Genomic DNA, 11,671 nt, shown 5'->3' with positions numbered 1-11,671 from the left:
GTTCGGTTTCCTTAAGTGAATGCCGAAGCCTATAAAAATTTTGTTTCGTAAGAATGATAATTTTTTGCTGATTTAGCATGCAGCTAATCTTCTCTGGTGCGAGCACTACTTTTAAAAGAAATTTGACGGACTCTCTATATCAATGGTCAACTTTTAAAAGGAATTTTGGAGATGTTAGGCTGCTCTGTGATTAGTGTGTTGACTCTTGGAAGAAGAGGGACATTCTCTACTTTGCATTGTAGCTTTTGCCTGAGTAATTGTTAATGGTGGTAATGGTTCTGTTGTGAGGTTAAGTCGAAGCAGCTCTTTATTTTTAATGAGAGCAGGAGGAAAGGAGGATCAGATTCTGTTGGAAGGAGCTTCGATGTTTGGCAAAACTCATTCAAAAGTCATGTTGTGGGACGGGACTCCTAAGGAGCATTCTAAAGTGATAAGATTTTTGCATTCCTCCTCTTTGTCTTCCGGAGACGTTCCAAAAACGTCTCGGTCACCAAACGTCTCTTTCTCCCATGGCGGTGTTGAGTGCGATCGAATGAGATATGGAACCTTCTCAAACGTAACCTTGGGCTACAAATACCGACAACTTGAAAGACAGAGCCGTGCAGACAGAAGGCGTTGTCGTAGTTGTTGTAGTAGGCATGGGTTAATTGAAGGGAAGAGGGCTTGAGCTACTGCTAATGAGAGAGCGGTTGAAATTAAAAAGTTTAAAAGAAGATATAATTAGTTTGCCTAAAATTGATTTCATTTTATATATTTATGCAATGTATGTCAATATAGGAAAAAAAAAAATAACTTGAACTCCTTATATAAAAAATTAATTTTTAGATCTTGACCACTTGAATTACTTTATATGATTTTTGTTAATCAAATTTGTAACACTAATTTAGGAGGAAAAAGTTATTATTTTATTATTGTAAAAAATTATTAATCTTTTTAGTATAAAGTATAATTCATTAAAAAAATTTACTAGATGTTGAATTTGAGATTTTCCGTGAATCACATCCAAGAAATATACCACAACTAACATAAGAGAGCGAGAGAGAGAGAGAGAAAGAGAGAGAGAGAGAGAGGGAGATATGAATAGTTTTTCTAGATTTTTCCTCTTAATGGTAAATAGTGCTCCTCTATTTATTGAAGAAGAATCATTATACAATGATAGTTATGCCCATAATCTTATGCAGTTGACTGAAGATGGACGAATTGTCGGGTTGAACGAAGATGAACGTTGAACGGAACTAGCCGGGTTGATCGGAGCTGTTTGGAGTTGGCCAAGCCAAACAAAGCTAGTATAGGCTAACTGAAATTAGTCAGGTCGAACGATGCGTAAGGATATAGATAGAGAGGGAGAGATGAATAGTGATGAACAGTGATCAATCACCAACCGGAGATGGTCGGGTTGACTGAAGGAGTTGGCCAAACTAGTTGATTAGACCTAGTCGAGCTGGAGTTGGCCGACTAGAGTTGGTTAAGCAGGAGAAGGTCAAGTAGATGAGTTTGACTATTATACCAGGCGAGTTCTCTAAGGCATTATATGTTGCTAGTTAGTTTTCTATGGCTCAGTTCTTCTCTTTGTGTTGCTCTTCTTCTTATTTGTAGTATGATCCAAATTCATCACAACTTTCAGGATGTTGAATCTGATATTATTTGTGAACCACACCCAAGAAATATAGTGTATTGAGACAGTTGAACATTCTTGAACAGTGATCGATCGTGTTTATTTGATTTTTCCTTCGAACCACAAATAGTGTTCATATCTTTATAGAAGAATACTTATTATGAAATTACAATTATTCCTCTAGCCCTATGCAGTCAACCAAACATGGCCGAACAAAACTGGTCTGGCTGAACAGAGCTAGTCAATTCAACTAGGCCGAATGGAGGTGATCAAGACAAACAGAGGTGACTGAGTCGAATGGAGCTGGACGGGCTGAATATAACAGGCAAAGTTGACTCAACTGGTTGGACTAAATAGAGCTGGTTTGGGTGAACTAGAGTTAGTCGGGCCGAACATAGCCAGTTAAGTCGAATAGAGCTAGTAGGGCTAGAGCGATTGGAGCGGGACAAGCCAAATGAATCTGATCAGCCCTACTGGAGTTAAGTGAGCAGAAAGGAGCTGGTTAGGCCGAACATAACTGGCCTAACCCAATGGAGTTAGTTGGGCCGACTGGAGCTGACATTATGGTCGGGTCAAATGGAACTGGTCAGTTTTATAAAAACTATCCTAGCCAGGTCAACAGAAGATGGTCGAGTTATGTAGGTTCTTTGAACTACAATGAAGAAGTTTTATCATACATTAGATTGATTTGATTTTCTAGATTCAAACATAATATGTTGAGTTCGAAAATAGTAATTATATGAAATTTTATGATGGATAAGATACTAGATATAATTTCCTTTATCACCTAAAACATTTGAAAGCTAAAGCAATTTACACAACATTTTATGAACTCAATTAAGCAAATTTAAGGCTTCTGTAAAAGAAAGACCCATTCAAGTTGTTTATAAAAAAGAAGCTCAAAACTTTAGATTCTCATTCATTTGGATGTCTATGTCATATCTTAAATAATAAAAAAGATTAATCAATTGGAAAAGTTTGATAAATTTGATTATATAATTCCTCTTGGATATTAATCTCAAAATAAAACTTATAATGTATTTAATAAGCAAACTATTATTATGAAAGAGTCAACACCATATTATAGTTGGTGAAATCAAACCAGATCTATTAGAAATAATGCTAATGATAAAGTTCAAAGTATTAATCTGAATGATTAAAAACATTAACAAATTAAAAATTCAAATCTTCCTAAAGTGCGAGAATGTAAAAAGTTACTCAAAGGATTAAAATCATAGGATTAAAAACTACTCAGTTATACATTGTATAAGAAATACACATCTCACTTGAAAAAAAAACAAATGACAGTAACTTTTTATTTGGTGAGTGCATACTGTACAAGACTATAAAACAGCATGAAAAGAAGGTTAAACCCAAATTCAATTCTGAAACAGACAAACACCTCATCATTATACAGTTATAAAAGAAAAAATAAATAACCCTTGTGCATTTCAAAAATATTAACAAACCAGCTAACCTGTTCCATCATCTTCACTACCACACTTAGTGTGTTTTCACAAGCTTTGGTGTCCATCTTCTCCACACCAACCTCTTCCCCTCTCCCATTTTCAATTCACTCAACCTTCTCTTCAGATCCAACCCCTTCTTTTTACTCTCTTCAAACCCTTCCTCCTGAAGCCCAACTGGCTTCAATGGAGGCTGAGGAGCCCCATTCAATGTGCCGTCCACAATTCTCTGCAACATTTCCATAACTTCAGTCATCCTCGGCCTCAACTTCGCCTGCCGCACAAGGCACCGGTTCGCGACGGTCGACAGCCGCATTGCAGATTTCAGAGAGGAGCGAACGTCGAGCCTCGGATCTATTATCATTCGGAACTTCTTGATGTCGGAGATGTATGGTTTAACCCACTCCAAGAGCTTTTGCTCGTTCTTTGGTCGATTGCGATCAATGGGGCTGCGGCCGGTGATGAGTTCGTAGAGGACAACCCCGAAACTCCATATGTCACTCTTGACAGTGAGTCGACCGGTATGCATGTATTCAGGAGCCGCATAGCCTAGCGTTCCAACGACCTGTTTGGAAAATGCAAATGGGCATTAATTTTGATAAATTATGTAAATATTCAAAAAGTTTAAGAATCGGATTTGTTTCAAGAAAAGGAAACATTAACAATAATCTGATAAAATAATCCATTTTTTTTCCTTGGTACAGAACTTACCGCCGTAGAAACATGAGTTGAACCTTCTTCTGGGCCTTCTCTGGCCAAGCCGAAGTCTGAGAGCTTAGCATTCCACTGCTCGTCCAAGAGAATGTTGGAAGTTTTGAGATCCCGAAATATAATCTGATAAAATAAATGAAAATCAACATCAGCAACTCTCATTGGCAAAGATGATTGCTTCTTTCAATACCAGCAATTCATTACATAAACAGAGAGAAAAATGACATTTGGTTATCTTCTATGACATAAAAAGATAACCTCGAGGCACAAAACAATGAATGAAATAAAAAAAGTCACTTTTGCAGTAGAATACTGTTGATTTGACTCGATATTTTTACTGAATGGTACAACTTGTGTTGCACGACATTGAAAATTGCATGGGATCGATTAATTTTTTCATGCATCATTATCTCGGGGTCATTTTTGCAAAAAATAAAAAAATTAAAAAAATAACTTAGGAATATTCCTTTTGTGGCTATCAAGAGGCTTGTGGCAGATGCTTGTACAAGGGATTGGTTTGATCCACACAGGATGGTTGAAACTGAACATGGCAAGAAAAACTTGTGTTTTGCGAGGTAACGAAGCCATCATAATATACATAATAACATATGAAACCTTATTGGTTCTACCGGGCTCAAGCTTAAATTACTAATTTGATTTTGTGATTTTCTACCTAAAAGTGCAACCAGTGGCTAGGAGAGGAAGGCATCAAAAGTCGTTCTTTTGACAATTATGTATATCTATCACAGAGCATAAGATTATATATCAGCCCTTTGACAATTATTTATACTCTTACTATACTATATAATGGAATATAAATTCAAGAGTCGAATTGTGCAGCCCATTGCTTATAGAAGTTACCATATCAGTGCAGATTCAAATTTTAATTAATAAACTTTTCACTACTTAAAACAAAAGAGAAGTCCAAGATTACTATAATTATAGAGAAAATAACTTATTCTCACCAACTCCCAATATTTTCTTACAAAAACGGAAAAAAATAAATGACCGCTTCTCATGGAACACGAACACTCAATTGTCATGGCATGATGAAGAAAACTTTAGATAAAATGCAAAAAAGATTAATAAGAATGAGTGAATAGGAATATATGTGATTAAGATGAACACTGACCAAAACTACATACAGAAGTAGAGTATTGAGTATGTTTGAGGACTTTATTTTCATTTTTTGTAATACTCTTTCTATTTCAAAACTTTTGCACTATGGATGCATGGGTGTTAATGTCTAGACTAATGTTTAGGAAATGTGACATTCTCATCATTCAATGCTACTTGTTTCAGGCCTCGAACTGAATTATTTCTGATAATGTATAAATCTTGCGCTGCATAATGCAAAATGCAAAATTGTAGCAAAAACCTAATAGATCGGGCTATGAAACTAACAGCATCTTCAAAATCATTTAACATTCTGCAGCAAGCCAAGCTAAACTTTTCGAGAATAAGTTAATATTTTTCAATCTGATTATAATTATAAGGCATAGTAAGAAGTGAAAAAATTGGAAATATATAAATTCACCAAGTCACAGCTGCAGAACTGAATTATTTTATTATCACACATACACACACACACACACACACACACACACACACACACATATATATAAATTCTTGCTGCTAAAGGAGATAATTAGATTGAATTTAGTTTAAATGCTAAAATTGCAGAAATAATTGGGACTTAAAAAGCCTAGTTAACATAAGAAAGACATGAGGACAAGACAATAGCATACATTTAAATGGACGACAAAGCATCAAATCCTTATATCATTACATCTTCATTAGCTTATCCCGACTATCTATTGCTTTCCGTATGAACCTTGTCCTTCATCTATTTCTTTTGCATGTTACATGAGATATTTGTACAAGTATTTTTGCACAACTACCTGTCATGTTACCTAAATATGCATTTTTTCTTTATAATACTCTGCACTCATTCTACCTCTAATCTTATTAGTACATCTCCTCTAGTTAATTATTCATGACAAAACCATCTAAACTATATGATTTTAAATAAATTTCCTCTAATTTGGTAAGAGAGAAATTAATCAACATACCCCTATGAAAGCATCTGTTTTTTTTTTTTTTTTTTGTGCACAAATTGGTAAAATATAACCACTAAGGAATGGGTAGCAGCAAAACAAAACTTGAGCTAAGAATATGTACCTGAAAGTCCATTCCTTCGTGAAGATACGACAAGCCACGAGCAGCATCAAGAGCTATCCTTAATCTCATCGGCCACGAAAGAGGCATGGTTGATCGGGCTAACAGATGATCCCCAACACTTCTATTAGGCATGTACTCGTAAATAAGAAGCCTCTGAGGCCCCCTTTCATCTTCTTCAGCACAATAGCCAATTAACTTAACAAGATTTGGATGCTCAACAATGCCGAGAAAAGTTACTTCTGTCAACCATTCTTTATGCCCCTATGTATCATAACCAAATGTGAACAATCATTTAACTGAACATGTAATATTTTAATAATTTGCGCAAGCACATTATCACCTTCATAGCATTAACCCAGTTAGGATTCCCATATAGTTAAATTATAGGAGTTGCATAAGTTCATGAAAATGTTGCATGTTTGGCAAATAAAATAATTAAGAGATGGGAGAAATGCATTGTATACAAATATATACACCTTGATTTGATTCCAACTCCATATTTCAATTCAATTAAAGAAATTGCCATAATTGCCAATAAAATATTTTGAACCGTCATCATATATATAAGAATTTTGCAGCATGTATGTAAAAATACGATATATTAGATTCTTAAAATTCAATAGAAAAATGTTTGTAAGGAGAAACGTAATGCGTTCTACATAAGTAGCTTAAATATGGAAATTAAAGTAAGGGATAGGATGCAAGAGTATAAAAGGGAGATGAAAAGCTTAGGTTTCATGTTAGAGTTTGGATTAGGCATCTCACCTACATTACTAGTTCATTTGAAAAACATAATCAGTGCCTACAATGCACCATATGATATTATTAATAAAAAAAGTTAAAGGCCAGCTTGGGATCACTTTTGTTTTTTGTTTTATATATATTTTTAAAATTTTATTTTATCTATGTTTTGGTTTGAAACAAAATATATTTGGCATATTTGATTAAAATATTATTGTTTTTAAAAACACTCAAAACAACTAAAAATTTAGTTTGAGTATTATCAAAAACATGTTAATTTAGTTTTAGAAACAAAAAATAAAAATATGTAAAAAAATACATTAAACAAACATGTTTTTAAAAACAAAAGAAAACAAAAAAATAAAAACAAGAAACAAAATTGATCCCAAACAGGCTCTATGTTACCAAATGCTGCTTTCTTCAACACTTTGTTTAGCTAGCAAACAATGCCACATCGAGGAAAATTTGTAAGTACAAATGTAGCAAAAAAAAATATATATTAAATCAATTAACATATTATCGTGGCAGTGTTATTTTTAATCAATTAGCACATTACTATTGCAGTGCTACACTTGCTTCCTTGAGGATTATGACTGAAGATAGAGTTAACTATAAAAATGGAATTGTTTCACAAGCATAGCTAGTGGAATAGCTATGCTAAGAGGTACAACTTAACAGGTAAAACATAGACATCAACAATTATGTAATTTCCCACCCTCATCATTGGTTTTGGGTTATGATTGAACAAATAATGATGATATTGTCAAAACATCACTATATGCATGAGTTATAATGGAATTGGTAAATTCTCAAGAAATTGAGTGCATAAAAGGGTCAAGTGCAGTGTTAGCATTTAATTTTCGAGCAAAGTTGCCTATCAATAATTGAGAAAAAAGAGAACCTTATTGTTGATTTAAATATCAACAATCTCATCCACTTTTCTTCTTCGTAATCTCGAGTCCCTACATTCCTTCCTTCTGGCCATAAGGCTCTATGATAATACTCTTCTTGAAAATTATACCTCTCCATATTGCTTGACATACAGATTATTATCATTTAACTTTATATATAAAACTAAACGCTTCATACAAAAATATAAAATGAATATATATGTAGCACACAATTCTTATTTATTTACATATATCACACTTAAACTTCCATATTTACATACATAAAACTTTGGTGCTTTTTTAACCTATGCATGAAAATGTGTGTTTCACTTTTAAAAAGTGATCATAGTGCTAATTTTGATGTGTTATTAAAGATTTGAGTTTGTGTGTATAAATATGAAAGTTAAGGTGTAAGATATGTAAATACATAAGAATTGTGTGCTTTGTATGTAAATGCTTCTTTTATTTTTTATCAAGCCTGTTCCGGCATTTGCTTGCAAAACAAACACAATCTGCTTTTCTTTATATTAGCCAAATGGATGGGTTTCCTGTTTTTTAGTATTTTGATATAAACATTTGATTAGGTTTACTTTTTTGCATGAATCAAAAAGTTAAATTCAATTCCCCTCTCTTCGTCTGTCTCTCTCCAGCCTACTTCATTATGAAGTTCATTTAATCATTGGGGATGTTGCAACTCATTTCTAACGCTCTACCAGCAAGATGAGTAACACTTTCATTCAACATGAGAAACACTGCTTTCTCCGTGGGGAAAAGCTTCACGATTCTTTCTGTATATTAGGTTTTATTATATCTACTGTATGTTATCATTTTCATTTCATTCTTTTCATTACTTTCATTATTCAAGGAGCTTGCATTTTTGTATTACGAGGCATTCACATACATAAAACCCAATTCTTAGGTATTTACATAACACCTAAACTTTGTTTTTTTAACATTTATATCAGCTATATCTTTCATATCACATCAAAAATACCACTATTTTAACCTGTAATAAATGAGATGCACGTTTTCAGGTATAGGCAAGGTGGCATATATGTAAAAGTTGAAGTTTAGGTGTAAGATATGTAAATACATAAGAATTAAGTGATACGTATGCAAATCTTCCTATAAAGTTCCATGGAAAACTAAAGCTGAAAAGAACAGTACAGGAGACTTCATCCTTAAGAAGATTCACCTGTAACCCTCTCCGGCCTAGCTGTTTCACTGCAATTTCAATCTTAGAATTTGGGTCATCAGAACCCCTAATTGTTCCCCTATAAACGCATCCAAAGCCACCTTCTCCAATCATTACTGAACGACTAAAGCTTTTTGTGGCATTCTTAAGTTCAGTAACAGAAAAAACTCGCAGATTGCTTGCTCTCTGAGAGAAACTCTGCAACCGAGACCTCCTTCTCGAATCAGCGCTCGTGTCGGATGTGGCTAATGAGCTGATCTCAGATCCTGATCTCTTGACATCAGGATCAGTCGAGGTTGTGCTACAGGATCTAATTGATGAAGATTTTGTGCATTGAAGATCTTCTTTCTTTTCTGATATAATGAAATTGAAGCACTTCATAGCTAGCTCCCCCCAGGATTGATTTTAGACCTTATTCTGCACAATCAAATAGGTAGAGATATAAGGAAACATCTTCACAAATTATTTTAATAAATCAAAATATTATGACCGCAGAAGAAAAAAAAGGGGTGTTGAGGGAATTACAAGCCTTTTGATCTTTCAAAGAAAATCATATTTCAGATATTTAAGTTAGGATTTCACATAAATCCTGCCAAACGCAAAAAACAGGGAGTTAATTCCGAAACTTCGCTAAATCCATTATCTTCTCCTCAACCAAAATCCTAGTTTTCTTAAATCTGATGAATAGGCGGATTTAACGGTTTTAAGTAGGAAGGCTTCTCTCATCGCACGGACGGGAGGAGGAGACAATCACCAAATATTGCGAAGGGATTTAACCTAAATCATACCAAACATCTTTGTGGATTTAACACATTTGGATTTGATAAATCCGGATTTACATATTTACTAAATCCTATTTAACTTAACTGTTCCGTGCAGCCAAACACCCCTTAGTTCAAGAGCAAGTTGAGCGGAAGCTACGAAGCTCAATTTTGAATGGCTTGCCCCAAAACCACAGTGATTTTACTGACGATCATCAAAGAAAGTACACAAAAATCATCGGTTAACACGTTGCTTTCACACAAAAGTTACCAAAAGAAAATCAAATTAACAAAACATAATCATACTGTTCCTAAGAGGTTTCGAGCTAATTAACACTTATAAAAACAGCCCCATGCAACAATTCGAAAAGATTTCAGGCTTTTCAGAGCTTTATACTTCATTTTGTCTTTAAAAAAGGTTAATCTGAAACTCCAAAAAATAAAAAAAAATAATAAAAAAAAGAGAGATTCTGCTTAAGAACTCACCTCAGGATCCCAACCAAATCATTGAAGAAAGACCGTCGCCCCAAGGTATGGAAAACCCTAACACTTAATAAGCACTAAAACAAACATCGTTTTCGCCAGCCCACCAAGAATCCTCCCCAAAATACATTTCATTTGCAGATTTTGAACTTAATAAAACAAATTCCCTCTGTGTTTGCTAAATTTAACATCACCCCCTTAACCATTTTTAAAACCCTGAAGAACAAATAAAGTATAATACCTGCGAACTACGGAATCTCCCTCGGGGTTAAGATCCTCAAAACCCTAAAGAATTCATGCTCGGCAGATGGAGATCGATTTCCGATCACCTAACAGAACGCGATCCATCTGCCAGGTATCAAGTGGAAGAGCAAGAGCAAGTCCCTGATAGCGAAGGTGTAACGTTTGTCAGAGCGCGGGCTTTCCACAGATGCACGGCAAGGGCCCGCACGTTGACACAAGTGAGATTATTTGATGTGACCATTTCTAAATTACTAATTGGAATATTTGCATGCATACCCCACATTTCCTATATATTTAGATTTGAAACAAGATATTAAAGACATCTAAATACATAAAAGTTTTGTGATGTATGTGTAAAATTCTTTTATTATTAATGTTAATAAATTGTATTAATATCATTTTCATTTTTATTAAATGTCTATCTATTTATTAACATTACTTTTTGTTTGTCTTCGAATTTTGATATTCGAGTGGGAAATTAAAAAATGGAGGAAAGAATGGGGGCTAATATGTAAATAGCGAGTTTTTTTGGTGGGTTTTATGTAATTGCCCTTTTTTTTTATATATGGAAGATACATGAATGATAGCTTATAGAGATGTTAATTTTATTCTAAGTGCATGGTTGGTACATGCATGGTAGCCTTTAGGCATGGAGAAATCAATACAAGGGTTGATCACCTTTTGGGAAGTTTTAACAAAGACTTTCGAGTAGAAAGCATAATGATCTCATCCACAATCATTTGTAATCTAATGATGTAAGAAAAATCTAATATTTATTATAAAAAAAAGCACAAATGTCAATAAAATGTGTATTTAGCTCAATATAAAATTTATTTTCATACCATATTTTTATATTATTTTACATGATATATGAGATTGTATGATATAATTATTTTTCATAATGATTGTTGCGTGTGGGGTAGAGTAATAAATTAGCATTTTGGCGTTGTATGTAAATCCATCACGTAGAGTTAATAGCAAAGTGATTGGACGAGACACCGAGATTTTTATATGGAAAACCTGGAGAGAGAACAAAAATTGAGGCCTGGTCCAGTCGAAGAAATGAACTATGTAACTGTGAGTACATAAGTCTTTTGACATCCCTTTTGATGTCATATGTGTGGAGTGTCCACTTGGACGTTGTGGGAATGTATTTCTCATGATTCACTGTCTCCTGTAATCCAAGATATCCATTCAGACCTCCTGATATGTGTATCGCGCACGGAATTACGATAAATACTAATTTAGCCCTACCTTGGGACGCTTACCGTTGGGTGATGATGATTCTGACACAAGACTTATTCAATGTCCATTATGGTGTTTAAAGACAATGTTTCGCCCATTGGGAGTCTCCCACAGGCGAGGACAATCACAGGGCTCTCTCA

At 34.2% G+C, this 11,671-nt stretch overlaps 1 protein-coding gene across 2 annotated transcripts; it reads right to left on the bottom strand.

Annotated features, from left to right (window-relative positions):
- Positions 1-2,917: 2,917 nt before the first annotated feature.
- LOC110033972 (probable serine/threonine-protein kinase PBL19) lies at positions 2,918-10,477 on the bottom strand. Of its 2 annotated transcripts, none has more exons than XM_020738169.1 (5): positions 10,285-10,477; positions 8,800-9,216; positions 5,974-6,234; positions 3,793-3,915; positions 2,918-3,646 (listed from the first exon to the last, which is right to left on the bottom strand). In XM_020738169.1, the coding sequence occupies exons 2-5, from the start codon at positions 9,178-9,180 to the stop codon at positions 3,119-3,121; spliced, it is 1,293 nt and encodes a 430-aa protein (XP_020593828.1). In that variant the 5' UTR covers positions 9,181-9,216; positions 10,285-10,477; the 3' UTR covers positions 2,918-3,118. The 2 variants fall into 2 exon arrangements, with proteins under 2 accessions (XP_020593828.1, XP_020593834.1); XM_020738175.1 differs by lacking the exon at positions 10,285-10,477 and adding an exon at positions 9,325-9,952.
- Positions 10,478-11,671: the final 1,194 nt, after the last annotated feature.

Source organism: Phalaenopsis equestris, unplaced genomic scaffold (genome assembly GCF_001263595.1).
Source record: "Phalaenopsis equestris unplaced genomic scaffold, ASM126359v1 Scaffold000002, whole genome shotgun sequence".
In the NCBI taxonomy this organism is placed as follows: Eukaryota; Viridiplantae; Streptophyta; class Magnoliopsida; order Asparagales; family Orchidaceae; genus Phalaenopsis; species Phalaenopsis equestris.
Note: the sequence above shows the minus strand (reverse complement) of the source record. Positions and strands in the feature narration are given on the sequence as shown.

Bases quoted from the DNA above. Each gene is read 5' to 3' on its own strand.
- LOC110033972 (XM_020738169.1), bottom strand. From the start codon at position 9,180: ATGAAGTGCTTCAATTTCATTATATCAGAAAAGAAAGAAGATCTTCAA. The intron at 6,235-8,799 runs GTGAATCTTCTT...TATGATACATAG, and splicing joins TAGGCCGGAGAGGGTTACAG to GGGCATAAAGAATGGTTGAC. The intron at 3,916-5,973 runs GTACATATTCTT...TTATTTTATCAG, and splicing joins ACGAAGGAATGGACTTTCAG to ATTATATTTCGGGATCTCAA.